The sequence below is a fragment of the Charadrius vociferus genome, unplaced genomic scaffold, assembly GCF_000708025.1.
Source record: "Charadrius vociferus isolate BGI_N301 unplaced genomic scaffold, ASM70802v2 scaffold90, whole genome shotgun sequence".
NCBI classification, from domain to species: domain Eukaryota; kingdom Metazoa; phylum Chordata; class Aves; order Charadriiformes; family Charadriidae; genus Charadrius; species Charadrius vociferus.
Genome location: NW_009647222.1, coordinates 1,761,859 through 1,781,773, shown reverse-complemented (window position 1 = coordinate 1,781,773; position 19,915 = coordinate 1,761,859). Strand labels below are relative to the sequence as shown.

Genomic DNA, 19,915 nt, shown 5'->3' with positions numbered 1-19,915 from the left:
CAAATACAAAAATCTTAATGTGTGCTAGAGCCATGAGGGCTGTCTGTCAAACTGAAGAAGGCCATGGGAACAGGGAATTTAAGGCAGATGGTGATAATGGCTCCCCAGGGCTCCTAACGTGCCACTCTGGAGGGGGCTATGCTAGATGTGGAATGGGATCCCAGGGTAAACCAGAGGGGTTGGTCCCTGCAGCCATGCCTCCTCTCATAGCTGATGACCCAGGTTACACAGCGGACCTCGTAGCAACACGTTCCCTGTCCTGTCACGCAGTGCAGTACTCACACGAGAGCCGTTCTCAGAGCTGACAGTGAAGTTCAAGAGCCAAGGCTTGTTCACCAGTGATTGAAAGAAGGTGGGCTTTAGCTATCTGTTCCCAGGCTGGGCTGAGAAGTGGCTGTGTCCCCATGATTACCAAAAGACACGGGCTGTTTGGGTTGAAGACCCTACAAGCCGTGTCCTTGAAGCCTCTGTCTATGCCTCACTTTATGAGTTCAGCGATCACATTGCAGCTTGTTGCTGAAGGACTTGCAAAAAGGACACTGACTGTGTGCTTCATGCCTTTCTTGTCACCCAGGCTGGGACGGGTGCTTGCCTAAACCATGACAGGCGGCGATGCAGGCAGTGCGGTAGTGCTTTAGAGAAAGAGCAGCTCTTGGGGCGATGCAGCCATTTAGGCAAAGGTAAGATTGCCCCCATCACTACCTGCAGGACAGGGTTGGGAGGTGCTAGGGGACAAGAGGCAAAGTGTTATGGGCTGGGCTGAAAGGCCTCTGAAGAACAGGATGAACAAGTCTAGGCATGCCAGAAACACCCTGAGGTTTTTTTCTGTAATGATCCCAAGTGGCTGGGCTCTGCTGTTGAGTGTGTAGCCTGGGCAGGCGACTGTTGTTGTGATGAGCACCCTTCACCTCGCCTGAAGCTCTGTTGCTCGGGTGCTGCTAGATTTGATAGCAATATAAATCCCCACAGAGTGCAACCCTGCCTAAGAAGCCGAGTAATGCTCAGGGGGAATGATGTTTTGCTGGCAGCACTGCTAGTGCTAACTGGCTTGAGGCCAGTGTCTGCATTTGCGGTGACGGTGTATGGAGGTACCTGTAAAGGGAACGAGGCAGAAGCCTTGTTTTGACATCTCAAGGCTTTAATAACTTTGGAAGTTTGCCTAGGCAGGATGAAGCTTGGCTACAAGACAGACACACTTAGGGAGAGCAGTCAGGTTTTAACTCAAATGCTCCTCACTGCTGTTAATTTTGTAGTATAAACCCATTCTAAACGCCAACTTGCTTGCCTCACGTACAGGAGGAAAAGAAACCATACACAGTGGGGTGACCTCAGAGCAACTGAAGGTTGGGTGTAGCTGCCGGTGTGCTCCCCAGCCTTTGCTATTCTATCTCCCAAAGTATTTCTGGAGCCTTAGAGTATGGTAGAGCCATAGCCTTGGGATTCAGTGCAGCATATGTGTCTTCTGGTGGGACTTCTATGAGAGCCTGGGGTGAGAGACAGAGACACCATGGTGCTGTGCCACTGCAAGGCCTTGTACTTCTTTCTGATCAGGTGCGAAGTCTACATGACAGTGGAGCAACCTGAGCGATGCAGACACAGAGAAAAGGAGAGCCAGTGAGAGAAGGAGATGGTTGACACCGCAGAGACAGCTCTGTCCTGGCAGAGGTCATGGGGATGCCCACAGCTGCAGAGTGACCAGGGGTGAACTCAGATCCTCTGTATCAAGGTGTGATGGACCCCCGCGGCAGAGGTGGGGGGATTAGGACCCTAGGCAGAGATGCGGTTTGCCTTAGGTTTTGATTGGGGAAGGCAGGTGGGTGCAGCAGGAGTCAGGGAGCAAGGAGGATGTTTAGATGGAATATAACTTTTAGGAACAGGAATTTTGCCCTGCTTGTTACGCTAGGGCCAACCCCCTCAAAACCATGCTGATCCATGGAAGCCACCACATCCTGGTGATGGATAGACACCCCAGAGTGGACAGGAAACCTGATGTGACTAATGCAAAAAGCAAGAAAACACTTCCCACTGTGGCACTGGCCTTCTTCCCTCCCTAAAGTCATTCCATAGACAGAGTGAGTCAGGTACTCTTGCTAATGCAGGGTGTTTTGGTTGCTTAGTTTGCTCTTATTTTTGCCCCTAGTAGGTAGGCAAAGGAGAAAATACAAACGATGAACTTAAGACTCTGCTAATGTTCTCTGGGAGCCTTTGCACAGAAACTTCAGAGACAGCTTGACACCTGCCCTGGATGGCGCTGAGCCTCTTCCCCGAATACCCAGGGCTCTCAGCTCCTGCCCTGGGAGCCCTTGGCAGCCTGCTGTTTGCTCCCAAAGCCACAGGGTGCTAATACACACCAGCTTGCTTTGTTTTCTCCTTCCCCTTCCCAGCCCTCTGCTGCGGGGCAACAACAGCGGGGAAACAACCCTGGGGCCTTGGTGCAGTTTGAGTTATTTATTTGCAAGCTCAGCCTCAGCAGCAGCACAGCGGCAGCCTGACGTGTGTGCAGGCTGCTACCGGCGAGTGCTGCCGGCTCCGCTTGTTAGAGGGCAAGCACCGATGAGGCTGTTGAGCTCCCGGAGCTGTGAGCCCTGCTCTTGTGAGCAAGATGGATTTGAATTTTTTGCAGGTGCGCTGGGAATAGCCCAAAGTGCCTCGTCTCGGTCGCTGGTCAGAGGAATTCATGGCTATTATATTTGGGAGCCAGGCAACGATTACAAATCATCTTTCCCTGGCTCTCTCCATTTCCAGCTCCAGTTCTTGTAGCATCTCAAGTGTCTTATTCATTTTAAATCATCAGATAGCCATGGATGTAGCTGAGGAGGAGCAGGACAGAGGGATGGAGGCATGGTTGGGCAGCAAAGGGGAGGAAGGGTTTCTGAACAGGGATGGAGCGCCTTTAGGGTGAGTGGAGCTTGGCTGTAGGATGGGGAGTGACACTGCCAGCATGACCCACGGCAGACTGGCGTCCTCTCTGCTGCAGGGCTCCCACTGACCTCCTTGCTTGGCTGGTAAATGGCCCATATTTTTGCCTGGCTGGGCACAAAGTGGGGGCGGGGGGGAAATAGGAAAAAAAAAAATAAAATACCAACCTGTGCCCAGCCAGACCAAAGCAGAGGTTATTTAGCAGGCCAGTGGGGAGGTTTTAATCATCCCAAACATCCTGGGCCAGTCTATTCTTAATAATAATTTATAGCACTTAGCACTTTTACATGTTCTAAGCATTTTGCAGGCATCAACTGGGGGCTGGGACTGCTTCGGAGCAGGGACTGGCACTGTGGTCTCTCCCAGGCCTAGCAGAGAGGTGGAGATTCAAGAAGGCTTTCCACAGCCTGCCCTCATTCACTGCCGCGTCTACCCATGTACTTCCAGCCCCCTGTCCCACCTCACAGTTTTCCTCTCGAAAATGGAGTATGTCCCTTACGCGGACTTGCCTTAAAACTGCAGTCATCTAGCTGCTGGCCCAGGCTATTTCACCAGCAGATACAGTGAATAATCACCACTGTCAAGCAGGGTAGACAGGTAGGGAATTGGTCCCATTTCTCAAATGAGGAAGCTGGCACAGAAAGGCTAGCTAACTGGTATTGCTGGGAATGCATTTCCCGGCTCCAACCTTCTCATCCTGGCCTTACAGTGATATTTCCAGTGCACAGTGCAGACTTCAGAGAGGCTGGGGAGCTAGAAGACACCCTGACTCCCTGTACTATCAGAAACGCTCTTTGGTTTGGATTTGGCTTATGGGTTGCCCACACAGGAAACAGCCTGGTCTGCACCACCCCTAGGTCCAGCCCCTGCTGGGTTTGTCATCACTGTAGCTTTTGCTATCACCTCCATGCCCTGCAGGGCTTTAATCTGGGGCTGGGATGTGCAGTGGCATGCAGCAAGCCGATCCTCCGCACAGAGGCTGCAGCAGAAAGATGGACTTTGCAGGATGCTGTAAAGCACTGCCGAGCTGAAAGATGAAGCAAGAAATGCACATCCGCAAAACCGATGCTGCTGCTGCCTCTGTGGTCTTTCCCCGCTTCCTGCACCCCGTGGCTGGGGATGGTGTCCACGCTCCCCTTCGCACCACTGCCACTGCAGGGCTCTGAACACTGGGAGCAGACACCCAGCAGTGGGAGCAGCAGGGAAGATGCAGGAGGGAGAGGTGGGGAAACATGCTGGAGGAGATGGTAACCATCGCCTCAAAGAAGCTCAAAAGGTTTGAAAAAAGAACTGGTTCACATACGGAACTGAAACTGAACCAAGGGGAATTCACTGCAAGCACTAAGTGGTGGCCACCAGCTATTTAAAGCTTCACATGCATCTGATGGGCAGCTGGGCGTAAAGAAATGGTGTGCCTGCAGCTTGCACAGACATATCCGTGACAGCTTTAAAACAGGGCTTTCAAACACTGCTAGGTACAGCTGCAGCAGCCGAGGTCAGCATGAGCTAGAAACCACCCAAGAAACCAGGGAATAGCTGGGGCATTTGATGAAGGAGCCGGGCATGATTGGTGCCCCTATCAGCGCTAGCTAAACAGCAAGTGGCACTGGAGCCAGGGAGTTTAAGATTACTTCAGGAGCCAGTCAAGACTGGAGAGGAACTGCAATCACAGTCTCGTGGACAGACACACAGAGCTATTACACAGCCTCCAGACAGGCTACCCTCTTCTCAGCAAGAATTCAAACTAGCTGAGAGATGCATCGGCATGGAAATGACCCCTATAACATTCCTTGTTGGTCATTTGTACAGGGCAAGTCTTCCTATGCCATGCCTTGGTTCCCAGGGAGGTCTGAAGCCAGAGCTGTCAATGCCTGCAGGGACTAGAGGAACCCAGGTCCTCCCACAAATGGGGCTCCTGGCTGGTGGCCACCCTTGCTTGGGTTGTCCTGTTCTCCCTCCTTCCATCCTCCATGTCCAGAGGGATCCTGCCTAAAAGCATCTGCAATCTTATTTCACCAGTGCTGGCCCCCCACGATTTTTGTTTTCAGAGCATGGACCACATTTCAATAGAGAGCAAAGCATCTCAAACACCTTTTTATTTCCTAGCACAACCCTTGCAACATCTGTACAGCACTCTTCTGGCAGTGGCTGCGAGTGCTTACATGGAAAAGTCCCGTTAAAGAAGTGTTTTAATACTGGACTTTGGTTTTGTTTTTCAGACTTGATTTGACAGGATGAACCAGTGCTGCAAATCTCGGAGGCCCTCTGGCAGCCATTTCCAAGACCCCTGCCTGGCTTTGAGCTGCTATTTGAGGTCCTTCACACAGCATTTTAACCCATCTTAGTGCTCCTCCCTGAGAATCCATTTCTAGCACCCGATTTCTCACTGCAGAGACGGTTTTCTAACTGCCTAGTTTGAATTTGGTTTTATGGTCCTAATGCCAGGCTTTACTACTCCAATGTAATTAGAGCAATTCTTGTCCTTTGCTTATATCGTCCCCTTGAAGGTATTTGTAGGCGGAACGCTTGTCCCTACTGAACCATCCCTTTTCCATTCCATGCGCTTCCCTCTGCGGTCCCTCCCCCTACCTCTCATCCTTGGGTTGCTTTCATCAAATAATAGTTGCTGCAGAAATAGTTGGGTCATCTTTCCGCTCCTCCGATCTCCCTTTGTGAACAGGATCATCTCAAAACTCAAGAAAAACCCCATCCTGCTGAGGAGCGGGCAAGGGGCCGCAGCCACCCTCCAGACACGCTGCCCTGGCTGGGGCTCAGAGAGCATTGGGGAACCCTGTCTCATCCCTGCATGGGTGCTGGGACGGATCTTGGTGATAGTGAAGGATGAAGGGACCAGGAGAGGATGAAAAGCTGGCAGGTGTCCAGCTGGGATATTCAGGGGGGCCTGTCTACCCCGCTTTCAATCTGTTGCAGTGGTGCCAGCTAACGAAATTTAACGTGTTATTGGCCAGATTCTACTTTCTCTGCCTCAAAAACAATCTTTGTGACTGCTGTGGGTTGTTTTCAATAGCTCTTGGCTTACAAGATCCTTTGTTTTTTTTTATTAAAAAAATTAAAATCGTTAAAATTCTGATTAAATTAAACCAAATGGACTTTGTTCTCCACTGGAAGCTGTTTATGTAACATCTGCTTTAAATAACTTTAAAACTCAGTCCATTCAACTGTGCAAAATGAAATGGTGAAATTACAGTATTTGTTGTGATTTTTTTTTTTTTAAGAATCAGACTGTACCCACCTCCACCTGATTTAGTCCCCAGGAACAAGTTTAGCGCTGTGTTTCCAATGCAACCCTGGTGCAGCTGGTTGGATTGATGCCTGCCTGGTTCACAGAGCTGGCAAAGACTGGGCAAAATCATTTGAAACTGCTTTTACAAATTACTATTTTCTTGGATAAAAACCTATTAGTAAGTAGAGTTTGCAGTATTGTTGGCATTAAATGCATGTTGTTCTACATCAGATTAGATACCCAAGCTCACGTGTATGCATGAAACAGCCTGAGTGGGGCTTAAGAGCTTCCCCATACCAGGAATGCGTGCCTAAGCGTTTCTTCCAGGATATTTAAAATTTGCATATGTGTACCATGGAACACAGGAGGGCTGCAGAGCCAAGCCCCTGATCGCCTCACAGGCAGGCAAGGACGGGTTAAAGAGTCTACCCTTTATTCTGTGCGGGAGCTGGACGGGTTCCCGTAGGTGACCCCACTGCTTTGGCCCCCCAATTCCCAGCTCAGCCGGCCCGAGCGCATGTGTCTGGCGTTCTCATAACCTCCCCTTGCCTCCTCCTCCTCTTTATATATTCATGAAGCAGTAGGGGACGGGGATAAATAAAAGCTGAACAAGCCAGAGCGACAGCACAGGAAGAGGAACTGTGTGCGCCAGCGGGTGCCTCGCTCTGCACCGCTGGGACAGATCCTGACTCTTTATCTTTGCTGGGACAGCGCCGGCTTGCGAGAGAGATAACTGTTCCCTGCTCTCTGGGGCGGCAGCTGGATCGAGCTCTGGATGCAAGGAGGAGGAAAGTTAACCGTAAGTGAGTCAGTCTCATCAGGGATAAGATAGCGCCTTCTAGGATGTTTCTTTCGCTAAGTTCAGAGCCAGGCCTGACACGGGGCTGTGTCTACCCCCCACCCCATTCCCAGCAGATTGCTCCCCCAGCACATCTTCATCTCCTGGGATCCACTGACAGGGCAGAGGCTAAGGGGCTGGAGATACCACGGGCGGAGAGAGAGAGGCTGGAAGCAGAAAACACATGCGCAAGCAGGGACTTACTCTGTATTCCACAGGGGAACATTTCAAAATGTTGAGCTTTTCTCCAGCCGGCTTTGGTCTGGAGGGATTGGCATGGAGGGTCACTAAAGGCTGGTGTTGAAGTATTATATTGCAGCTGTGCTTTTTTTGGGAAGGGCAGAGTTCTCTGAGTTCACATGTGCCTGTCTGCTGTGATCTCTTACTACTCCCATGGTCTCCCTTCCATTCTCTGCCCTCTTTCTTTTGGGATTGCAAGGAAGGGACACACCTCTGTCACTGCAGGGGAAGCCAGGGTTTTTCTGCCCATAAATTAACCCCTCTGATAGCTGGAATATACTACAAGGGTGCAACAAGGTCTTGACTGTAGGGAATCAGGATCCAATTAGCTCAAGCAAATAACAAAAGCACCTCAAGTGCTATGCCCCCATGCTTCCCTCCCTGGGACACTGACAGCACAGCCATCACCTTGTCACCAGCACCCCTTATTCTGAGGGGGCTCCACCTGAGCTGGCAAGCCAGAGTCTGGACCTCAGCAATCCCCCATTCCAGGGTGAGACCTTTGCCAGACTGCAGGTCTGCATGATGTGCTGCCAGCCTGATCTGGGGAGCAACAGGTCCTCTCCACCCTGCCCACGATCTTGCTGTGTGCAGACAGCATCATGGGGAGCACATGAATGCATAGCCCTAAATACAGGGGACACAGGTACCAGATACTCCCCTAGTGCTGAACATCCAATTAACCTAGTACTTCTACAGGATGGGCCAGCAGTTTAACATCCCAGTGGGTCATTGCTAAGATGTCACCTTCTGACCTATGCTAGTTATCCAATTTTTTTTTTATTCTCCCTCAGGTGCAGCAGTAAAATGAAGCCTCCATGTGGGCAAGGCATAAAGCTGGCATACCTTCTCCTGAATCTGGTTTCCCTCTGCCTTCCCACCCCACTCTGGAAGGACCGGGACTCCCTAATGCAGGAGGAGAAAGCCCATCAGACAGGCGGCAATTTGGTGCTGAGTAGACAGGAGCAGCAGCTCAGTACAAAGCTCATAAACCTGAAGAAGAAGGAGGTTGCAACAGCCATGACTACAGGACAGTTTCCTCCAAGCATGCACTTTTTTCGGGCGAAAGGCCTCATTGATCAGAGCATGGTGTTCAGCATCTTAAAGCGCATGCCGAAAGGTAGGCTTGGCCTAAGGGTTGCTTGTCTTGGTCACCTTCCTCTCGCCTTTTGCTTTCTGTGCCAGAGCTGGGACAAAGCACGAGGAGATGTGGCAGACCTTTGGTTGCAGGCGAGCCTATGAGAGCTGTAAATCAAGCTCGCTGGGTTCCAGGAAGAGCCCTGCCTCTGAGTGTGGGGACAGAGCAGCGGGAGAGAGGAAGAGGGGGATGGATTGGATGAATGCACATTTCCAGCAATTGTAGCATTTGCTATAACTTACAATATGGATCCTTCAGCCTTTCAAGCATGGAGAAAGGGCAGAGGAAGTGAACACGACAAGATATCAGACACTCATATTTCTTCAGCATGTTCCAGCCAGGGCCTTTCCTTTTTCCACACATACCACAGACGTGCTACCACCCTTGCCTTAGCCCATTACTTAGCCAGAAGTGCTGCATCCCCTGGTAAGTCTTTGGGCAGGTGGTTCTGTAGCAGGCCTGGAGTTTTCCTGCAAAGAGTGGTGGGCACTAGAGAAGGAAGGTGCTACCTCCAACACTACACATTTTTTAATTGTTGAATGGAAGTCAAAGCCTGTGTTGAATGTGACTTGCAGAATATGATATAGAAACTATTGCATTCTCTCACTTAGTCTTTCTTAATTGTATTCTATCCTGTGCATTCATAGATTTCTGCCTATAAGGGCAGGGATTTCTCCTCTTGTCACTAGTTTAGAGATGATGTTTCTCCTCTGTTACACAGCAAACTATGTGCTGATGGGCTGCCATGTCTTCTGCCAAAATGGGCTTCTGTACTCTGCAGCACATACATATTTTTTAAGGCATTTGGAACATTCTACATTAGATAATGGCATGAGATTGTCCAATCCATTCATCACATCACCCTGGGCATCCTCTGACGAGCAGCATTTGAAAGATCAGTACTCCAGGTTGTGATGGAAAGGAGTAAAGGATATTTTTAGCCAAGTGGAAATCCAAGCCACCTAGCCTGTGCAGCAGGAAGCCTGGTATCTCCGTGTCTATGACCTGCTGACAGGTCAGCAGAGAAGCAGGAGGTTGAGATGATCACAGGAGGAAGGCCTCGAGTCCCAACCAATAGTTTCTCCCTCTGCATCTCTGGTTCAGCAAGGAAGCATTTGAACAAGGTGCCGCCTTTAACTAAAGATACGAGACGAATGCAGCAGACGTTGCCAATATCGCTGTGACCGAGCACTGTGTTTGCCATTCTAGGTGGTCTCCCTCTAGATGCAGAATGCCATGGCCTTGCCCGTATGTCTGCCTAGAAACAAGTTGGTGGCCTGCTTTGGAAGATTTGGCAGTCAGCTTTTCCACAAGAGCTTTTTTCACTTGCAAGGCTGTGACACTGGCACATGGATAAGAGCCATCTTCCTCACTTCCCAGCTTCTCTCTCCCTCCCAGCCTCTGATGTGGGATGAGGCTCTGTCACTTGCAGCATCCTGATCTGTTATCATAAATGATTAGGATGTCAGAGTTGCTATTACCCTTTCATTGCTGGATTGAATACTAAGGAGTTTAAAAGTACCCCCCCTCTTCAATGGGGTATCTTTGATACCAAGGAGGAATCAAAACAAACAATTAACTTTCAATCCAAGAGATGCTAAAAGGGGTTCTTGGAATCTTTGCAAGAGCTGTAAGCTTTTAGGGCCAAGATCACATCCTTGTAACTGCTTGAGTAGGACCTAGTCTTAGAGGGCTCAGTCTTGATCAGAGCCCCTGGGGAATTACTGTGGTTTCAAGGACTATTGTGATTTCTATTGCTGCTTACATAGGAAAGAGAGTGGCATTGCCAGTGAGAGGACGGTCAGATCTAGACAGCTGTGGCTTGCCCATTCTGTCATGTTAGCTCTGTGGAGAGCAGTAACCACAGTTGCTCAGCATCTTAACAGTCAGACCCACTGTGACGAGAGATTATAGACTTTATAGTCTATATTAGATTAGTCCACTATAGATTATAGTCTCGAAATCTGTCCAATGTCACATGCTTACTAGTCTTCTGTTTTGTTCCTCTTACTCATGTTCTCCCTTTACCCCTAAGGGCATCAAAGCTATTTTGACTATGAGGTCTCCCATGGGCTAATAAAATATATATCTATAAGACTTTAGCTCTCACAGTATCTTCCCTTAACAAAGGTGAAGTTTAGTTCAAGCACCAATAACATCAGAAGTCTCTGCAAAAGGAGAGATTTTAGCAAAACAAAAGGATGGGCTGAGGAAGATGAGCATGCAGAGGATGCTTCCTCTGCCAGGAAGACTGGCAGTTGCCAACGTACTGCACAGTAACAGAGCATCCCAAAGGCCCTTTGTGCTGGCCAGCAGCAGACGCACAATGTGAGTATGCTTTTCATAAGGGATAGAAGTAGATGGTACTTCTGCATCCAAGTGCAATTCCCCGGTGTGTCATGGTCTGGGATTTTGGTGTGCACCAGAGTTTTAAAGAGATGAAAGAAGAGACACAGACTAGATGCAAAAATTGAGGTTGGGATTCAAACAGCTTAGATACAGAGGCTTGCTTCAGGTCTGCCAGTCAGCTAGTATGCCTTGTAAACTGCTGCCTACTGTGCGAGTTCCTCTTTAAATCAGTGGGGCCTGAGCCAGCTCACAGCAAACTCTGTCTGAAAGACCTTTAATAACTCAGAGCATTTTCCATCCCAGTGGAGAAGTAGAGCTCCCTATTGATTTCCCCCTCCTTCCCTCCGCTCCCAGGGAGCGGTCACGCTCTGCCTTCCTCACATTTGATGTGGAGGGGGCCACATCCCCCAGCATGGGGGAGGCAGAGCAGCCGCTCCGTCTCTCTGCTGGGAGAGGTCACTCTCAGCCATCTAGAAGCACTTCCAGATGCCCCTGGATGGGCAAACTCAAACTATTATCACATTAAAACTCCATTCCTTCTTTTCAGCTGCCTTGTCCCATTAGGATATACTTTTCTTCTCACCAGGTGCTGTCTTACATCTGCATGACTATGCCATCCTGAGCGTGGACTGGCTGGTGTACAATGCCACATACCTCCCCGACTGCTACATCTGCTTCACCCCCACAGGAACCGTTCGGTTTCGCTTTTCCAAGCCTCACCCTCCTCACCCAGTGCCAGCCCAGTGCTCCCAGTGGGTTTTGCTGGAGACTTACCGGAAACAGCTGCACAATGTGACCGAGTTCGATAGCAGGTGAGTGAAGAGGAGTTGCTTCATGGTCACATTGTGTAGCCAACAGGATCGTTCTGGTCCAACTTCCCCATTCGCTTGCTGCTCTGAAAGCAGAGAGCTCTATTTAGGGCTACAGACATAGGACAAGCAAATAGCAATATAAGAAATTGAAGGTTGCAGCATTAAGTACACCAGAGTTAGAGACCATCAAAACTGAAGTTTTCTGTGCACCTTTACACTAGTCTTTTGCACAGGCATGACGAAGACAGTGGTTTAAGTAGATTTATGCGACCTCCCCTACTTCTCCTCAGCGCCCAGGCTGGATGTGCTCCCAGCATGGGACAGGGCCGAATAGCGAAAGACCTTGCCTCATCCATTGAGGCACCCAGGAACAGGATGAGGAAGTCAGGTAGCTGAGGAATGGGCTCTCCCCAACAACAGAGAGGTCACTTGTAAAGTTATCATCTTGATTCAGAGCAAGAAGTTGGGCAAACTACTTATGTTAGTCACTACGCTAGCAAAAAAGCCCCAAAGCAACCAAAAGAAAACCCAAGTCAGCCTCTTCCTCCAGCCACCGTTCTTGTTTTCTGAGGGCTTTCTTTGAAATCCCGCTAGTACCCACCATACTGAAGCTCAGGGCATTCATTCCCAACAGGACCCTCAGGCACCGGGAACTGCAACTTGCCCTCCTGCCCTCAGACAAGGGATCAGGTCTCAGCCTGGCTGAGCCAACAAACCCTAGATACAGGTCCTCTACCTGGTAGCACTCCCCACCTCGACACCCTCCATGCTAACAAAGCTTCTCCCCTTACAGGCAGTGCCTCCTACAGCTGTCCAGGAGCTCACACCTCAGATGGCTCTCCCAATGCATCACTCACTCTCTTGTAGGAACTCCCCTCCCCACAGGCAGCTCTACCTTAACTGCTGGCAGCCTTTTATCAGGGCCAGGTGTTAGTTGTCCGCTCAGCAGCCACCTAACATTTAATCACCTCCAGCTGGTTGGGAATAGCCTGGCTCCTGCTCCAGCTGCTGGTGGCAGGAAGAGGGAGCCCTATCTCCCCATCCAGGGGCCATTGATCCCAGGGCAAAGCCCTGCCGAAAAGGCCAGGAGGAAGCGTGTAGTTCTGTGTGGCATGCAGGAGGCTGGAGAGACCACGCTAAATAATGCATGAAGTCAGACACTGAGCGATGAAGACAAAGGAAAATATTGAGTAGTGATCCGTTCAGAGGGCACTGCCATCCGCGGTGCTCCGAGGGGCTGGGGTCCCATGGAAAAAAATAGTATGGGGTGTCGTGTAATTAAAGACAATATAGCCATGCTGACACACTAGGAAAAGGCTGGATTAAGGTGATGCTGGTAGGTGGCCCTAATTTTAGCATTTCCTAAGTGAAACTGTATGTTTTTTACTGTAGTGGTCTTCATTGAGAGTGTGTGCTCTTAAATAGAGACCTATTAACACTTAGGGAGCTGGTATCCCCTCCACATGGAAGCTGTCTGGGCTCTGTGCCCTACAGATCTGGGAAGGAGGTCAGATTGGGAAGCTGAGGAGCTGCTAGACTGGTGGCATGGTATTGCCTTCCCTCCCCAACAACAGCAAGGGCAGGGCAGAGGGAGCTGACTCTCTGGGGTACCCACCGCCCCTCTCCTGCAGACGTCTGAGCGCTCCCAGAAGCGAAGGAGAAGGTAGTGCCAGACCCAGGGCTCTTGACCTTTTATATCCTGAGGCTCAACTGCCCTGACATGTGGTGGAAGAAATAAGATGCAGTGAGAAGTCACTTATCTAGATCTTCCAAAGAGAAAACTGGTTACCCATTAGCTCCCTTCCATTTCTACTGGGAGTGATGATGAGGGAAAGACCATGGCATCAGCTCTCTCCAACCCCACCCAGAAGACCCATAAATAATGTGCAAGAGATTGGATTTTGAAACAGCTTCACTTCCTTAAAGCTGAAGCAATTGCACCGGGTATTTCAGAACAATCTCAGGAGCAACCCTTCATTGCATTTGTTTCCCGTTGTATTTCCACAGTGTGATGACCCTTTCTGGCTGAGGCTAGAGGACATGGCATCCTATACACCTAGGAGGGTGGAGTTGTACATTGTTTGGTTCCCTATGGTCCTGTTTGGGACCATGACTTATTTTCAGAAGCAGTGTTATCACGTTCATCACTAATACACATCTTCTTGTGTATTAGTTGTCTGACAATGTCTAGTGGCCACAAGTCAGAGCAGGACTTCAGAGTGGCAGGCACTGCACAGGGACATAAGACAGACCCTGCTACAAGGGTTTCCCCAAGGACAGAGGGGAAACCGAGGCAGAGACCAAGGAAGTGATTTTCCTCAGCAAATGCGTGCCAGACCCAAGTACAAACTTGGATCTCTCGCATCCTGGGTGCTTTCCTCATCTGAGTGTGTTGTCCTTCATTTCTTGCCCTTCTGTGCTCATCACCACAAAATCGCAGAGGAGTCCTTGCACATAATGTGCGAACACATGAACAACAGCCACATTGAGGCGCTTCCCCTCCTATTTTCATCTAATCCCTGGGTACTAGTCTAGGGGTTAGGAATGTTTTTTGGCCGCCTGGAAATAGGTCTCTAGCCAGGAATAGGCCCCAATCTGTTCTGCTTCTCAGTTTCTGGAAACTCTCCCAGTCTCTTGAACATGTGCATCCCAGGCTACCTCTTGCCTGCGCTCCTCTTTGCCCTTGAGCACTGACAAGCTGAGAGAAAGCAGATGTCAGAGGAAGGAACGGATGGATAGTTGGGTGGTTTCAAGGAAGTATCAAGGGAATATGGCAGCAGGGAAGGGCTGTCATGCAAGACAGGGTGGATCAGCAAATGTGAAGGGAACAATGGAAATATTTCCGAGAGGCTGCACCTCTTTCACCTTACTGCATTTGTGACCAGGAAGGGGTGAGGGAGAGAGGTATCTGCATTGCATTTTTGCTGTTTGCATTTTTAGGTATATATGCATACATATACATATGTGCGTGTGTGTGTGTTTTGGAAGGAAGTCTTTTTGTTTGTTTCCCTCAAAAGAAGGTTTAATCATTCCTATTCAAAACACACGTCTTATGGGCCAAGACCCTGGAGTATTCTGTTACTGGTAAGCTTCCAAAAGGATGCTATTACGAGCGTCAGGAGACCATGGGCCAGGAGACAGAGGGAGGAAGGGAATTTTGCTTTGAGACTTACAAGAAAAAATAATCCTCACTTATTTACTTCACAATCAATTATGATATAGAATGCCTTTTTTTTTTTTTTTTCCTCAAGATGCAACGGCCACTGTTTTTAAAGCAAGAACATGCCCCTAGATATTTAGGGAAACAGCACTGACATTCCAGATATTTGTAAAATGCCATCGAGCACCCCATGCCCCCCCCCCCGGCCATCAGCCCGAGGATTAAGGCCATGCCCAGTAGTGCAGCTCCAGCAGCCCAGCGGAGCTCTCTATCACCAGGATGAAGTCATCTGTGAGGGAGCTGACACCATGGCCGAAGCGGCAGGGACAACTCCCCTGGGCACTAACGGCTGCCCGGACCTCCATCACCTTCCCCTCTGTGTCCTCCGACTGCCTTATCTCACAGAAAAATAGGGCAATGTGTGCATTACAAGGCGGGGGGAAGAATAAAAATCCACTACAGAAACAAAGCACTCCACTCCCTCTACAAGTCACCCCTTGGGGAGAAGAAGAGGGGATGAGAGAGAGAGAGAGAAAGCGAATGAACCACATGTGACAGATGTTAGTCACACTATTTAATGCACCACTGGAAGACATTCAGCTACTACGGTGAGGAGAGGGGTATAATTACCCATCGAGGACAGAAAAAGAAGCAGGAAAAAAGAATTTTTAAATCCCTTTAAAAACAAGGCAACAAAACCGCTTCTGCATTATATAGTGCAAGAAAGCAAAACAGTTAGGGGGGAAAAAAACAGGAAAAAGAGAAAACAAAACCACAGCTGAAAATAAATAATACTTAGCTGGTCGTTTTAGTTGTGCCCCTTTGGGCATATGCATTGCAATAGCATTGTTCAGTGCATATATGACATGACACGAAAGGCTATTTGTAGTCTGCACCTGATCACTGGCGAGGGCCCATTCTAGAAAAGGAGCAAAAAATGTGTTTATGAAGCTTTCCTTCATCTGCATGAGCTACTGATGGCAAAAGCCCCCGAACCCTGAGGAGATTATCCAGTTATCAAGGATGGATCACTATTATGCAATAAATCTTCAACAGTTATAGGGATCAATAATCAGTCTCAAAGGGAAGGGGATTATAAAAAAAGCATGATTTGATTTATGTGCTTTTAGGAGCAGGGCAGTGTGGGGATTTATTGCTGTTTCTAGCCCAAGAGCACAGGCTAAGTAAACAACCACAAGTTTGTACAGCTAGATTTAAAGGCAGGGAGGGGAGCCCTGTGCGCGCTCGCTGCTGGAGGAGCCGAGTTCTCACAGGACAAGGGGAGAAAGCGGTGGGAGCCCGACTAACCGCCCGTCCTTATCTGAGACGGAGCTGTGCAGGGTGGCGAGAACGGGCTTGCACGGCCTTTTGATCCACAGGGAGGTTTTTTCCCCTCGGTGCTCACAGGGCTGGTGGGAACTCGGCTCTCGGCTCCGTGCAGGTGCTCTCCGCCAGCGTGCGGGGCTGGTGGGGAGCTGCCCTTCGGCCAGGGCTGAGGCCAGGCGGGGAGAGGACAAGTCTGCTTGCCCTAGCTCTTCCCACAGAAAAACCTTCTCTCCCCTCCCCACCAAGCTGCAGCACACCCTCTCCGCTCTGGAAGCTGGATCAGCGCCTTCACGATGCCCCTGGCTCCCGCATTCCTGGTTTCTAGGGTGATGCTATGGTGTCTCCCGCTGCTGCCGTGCTCCCCACTGCCCGCCCAAAACACTGCCCTACCCCAGCCATGGTCCAGCTGGGTCAGTTCGGTTGCATGGATTACTGAACAGTAGCTGGGGTTGCCCAGTGTCCTGTGATAATGGCACCAACGCCCCTATTGTAATGCTTGGGAGGGCAGAGCCGAAGTTGCTGTGGAAACCTTAACTCTGAATTTTCCTGACTGTTGTGCATTTCAACTCTCATCCTTAACGTGGTACAAGCGTCTCTTTTATGCACGGTTTTGATTTCTAAAATTGTTCCCGGCAAAGAAATCAAGAGTGATGAAGAAATGAAACTGCAGCCACTTAGAGAGCAAAACAGCAGGCAGATGCTGCGGTAACAGGCTTTGGTTTACGGGCAGGATGGAGGGACTCAAAAGGGATGTCCCAGCCTGGGATGTCTTACTTTATGAGTTCGGACTAGATCACATTTTACGTCTGTAGGAGGGAGCCTCCTGGAAGAAGATAATAAAAGCACAAATCAAACCCACATCTCCCATATAACAGAGCAGAGCACTCCACGAGGATGGGGGCCAAGACATCAAACACGAAACATTATTAAAGATCAGTAGCTGTTATGGAGGGGAAACAAAAGACTCAGGTGAAAGATGAAGCATGGTGGAAGGTATTTCTATTTGAACCTGCTTAGCCCCTGACACTAGATAAACATCAGGCCTGGCTGGACTGGTAAGCCCACCCGCCTGCAAGCAACCAGCTCCGTAGCTTGCTGCAGTGGCTTCAGTTTACCCACTCAGGAATGAAGTTAATCACACACACACACACACAAACACACACACACACCGGTATTGCCATTTAGACTTTGCCCACTGGCCTGAGAAATTTGCTACGCCCTCTTCTTCAGGTGGCCACCGGCGGAGGGAGGAGAGCTGTTGCCAGAGGCAAGGCTTCATGCGGGATGAAGGCTATCAGCTTGTCAGACGACAGCATTGCGGCACAGACGTTCACCCTGTCCTAAATGCAAGCTGTCACCCACAACTAGATAATCTTGCAATTACTGGCTCCCTTAGACTCTGCTTGATAAAACTACCCGCGCCTCTCTGGATTTCTGAAAGAGGCTTATACGCCAGCTGAGTCTATGGAGAAATTAAATATGTTTCTGTCCCACTAAGGAAAAGCCAGGACTTGCGATTCTTATCAGTTGTTTCCCAGCAGACAAATCTGAAGAAGTTATCAGCAAGGCAGGCAGGATATCAGGTTTGTTCCACTGGGGCGGGGAAGGATTTCTGATTCACAATCATTTTCCCCTTGCTTATATTAGATGACATATTTTGGCAATACAAAGGTACCAGAGCGAGTTACAGGCTTAGTAAGCAGGTTGATGGTGGCCCAGTACATGGCACCTTCTGGAGACTCAGTCTGCCTTTAGGTGGTGAACAGAGGGCCAGGTGTCATATAACTTTTTACAAGCAGTGAAGGTGTTTGGGAGAATATATTGTCAGCAGGAGTAACGCAGTAGCCTACTTTTGCATTAAGGATGGGTGGCAGCATACAATTCTTATGATATAAAAACATCATACTTGCTTTTGTAACTCCTCAAGATATTGCCCTCAAAAAAGGAAGGGGCAGGTTTTGAGCACCTAGTCTTACTCTGCTTGTGGCTCAGCACGTAGCGTACGACATTTTAACTGTCAGCTATTACCTGTACCAGCCATGAGGGGAGTAAATATAGGTAGCAGAAAAATGACCTGAATGCTTTCTAGTTGTACCAGTCATTGTTACACCTGTTGTACTGCAGGTGAACAGGATCCGAGTTAGATCCTGGGACCCTATTGAAACGGCTTTGCACCTTTTCTTGGTCCTGCCCAAAGAACACCTACCTACTTCATCACAGCCACTGCCCTACTGCACCCCAGAGCATTCAGATCGGAGGGTGTCATGGCCCCAAAGCTTGGTCTCTGACAGTAAAACTCACACCTATCTTGGAGGAAGCCTGTTTCCTCCCGTACTGAACACCCAGCTGCCAGCCGACGGTTTTTTGCCTGCTGAAAGCCAGTTGTCTTGTTTGTTCTTCTCATTCTTCCTCTTCTCATTACCCTTTTCTCCAGCTTGCTGAGAAACTTGACACTGGTGACGGATGCCCCTGAGCTGGCCTACCCTTCTCAGGCTTTCATTTGGAAAAGATTTGAAGAAGTCTTTCTCATTGCCTCTGGACTTATCTGCTATGCACCTGTGTTCAAGGCCTATTTCTACCAGGGGCTGCTGGAGCTCTATGAAGATAACGTACAGTACGTCGAGATAAGAGCTATCCTGCCTCCGGTACGTATTTTTTGGCTTCTCTAGTATTCTTTTAAATCCTTATTTCTCCATAACTTTTCTCAAGCCCTATCTTGAATTTAGTTTTTGGATGTTTGCATACCTTCCCTTCTAAGGATGCTGGAAAACCTTGATGATATTCAAAGGTCTTTGTTGGAGATTTGCATAGGCAAGGGCTTGAAAGTGAGAGATACTTTGTTCTTAATGATTAAGGAAGATACCTGCTGTGGCAAGAGCACAAGACTGCATTGTACAGTCTGACTGGGAGCTGCATTGAAATCTTGCTGGTTGGGAAGATGCATCTCGGCTGGTCTGCACCAGAATCACCTGTTCTGTGGCAGCTCTTCTGGAACAATTTCTCATCTTGAATACAGACATTCTGGAAGAGTTGTGTTATTTTAAGTCTGTAACTTATTTCAGAGTGACTTCTCTGAAGAGGCTAGTAAACCAATTGGCAAACCACAGTCTTCCACAGTTTGCAGACAACCTAAAATTTTGGCTACGTGAAGTATGAACTGCTCTTTTCATTGCCATTAACACTAAAATCTATTGGTAAGAGTTTAGACCTTTCTCCCTGCACGTTGCCTGAGATTGTCCTACAATCCCCACTGCCCCAATGCCTTCCCAAGCACCAGCAGACCCCACCACCATTCTTTGGCTCTAACCGTTCCCCCTTTCCTGGTGGCAATTTCAACAATGCAGACACGCCTTTTCCATACAGTTCTCCAGACCAGCTCCAAGCGGGGCAACACAGGGGTGGGTGCTCTGTCAGTGAGGCAGCTTCCTTGACAAAACAAATTAACCAAGCCTGCTGCTCCTCGCTCTCACTACACCACCTACCTCCATGTTCCTAACAGTCCACTGCAATGGGAAGGAAGCTGCTGTGCGAGGTCATCCAGCAGCACCTGAAGGACCAGGTGGTGGTGACAAGCCATGCGTGGGAACGCAGGTACCAACTTGCTGCTGGCACTGCAGTGTCAGGTGGATGGAGCAGCCACGTTGATGTCCTGCCAGTGGCCCAAATCCCAAACGTGCTTGTCAGCAGCTTCCTTAAATCATTGCCCTTACATGCAATGGCTGGTGGGCTCCAGCCAGCTGCAGATCAATGTCTGCACCCCCAGAAACCACCACTGCTGCCAGGCAGGTCTCTACAGCCACCCTGTGAGCAGGCAGGCAGGTGCTGGACAAATTTGGAGGCTGATCTGGCTTTGTGCCTGCCTCCACCCCAACAGCTGGGGAGCAGGGCT

The 19,915-nt window shown here is 49.4% G+C and overlaps 1 protein-coding gene across 1 annotated transcript in view; it reads left to right on the top strand.

Moving 5' to 3' along the window:
* Nucleotides 1-8,041: 8,041 nt before the first annotated feature.
* The window catches only part of CECR1 (cat eye syndrome chromosome region, candidate 1), a 19,149-nt gene continuing 7,275 nt past the window's right edge, over nucleotides 8,042-19,915 (top strand). Inside the window, exons 1-3 of the mRNA XM_009879633.1 lie at nucleotides 8,042-8,361; nucleotides 11,315-11,540; nucleotides 18,461-18,671. Of these exons, the coding sequence (XP_009877935.1) occupies nucleotides 8,049-8,361; nucleotides 11,315-11,540; nucleotides 18,461-18,671 (750 nt within the window). The 5' untranslated portion in view covers nucleotides 8,042-8,048. The remainder of the gene's footprint in view (nucleotides 8,362-11,314; nucleotides 11,541-18,460; nucleotides 18,672-19,915) is intronic.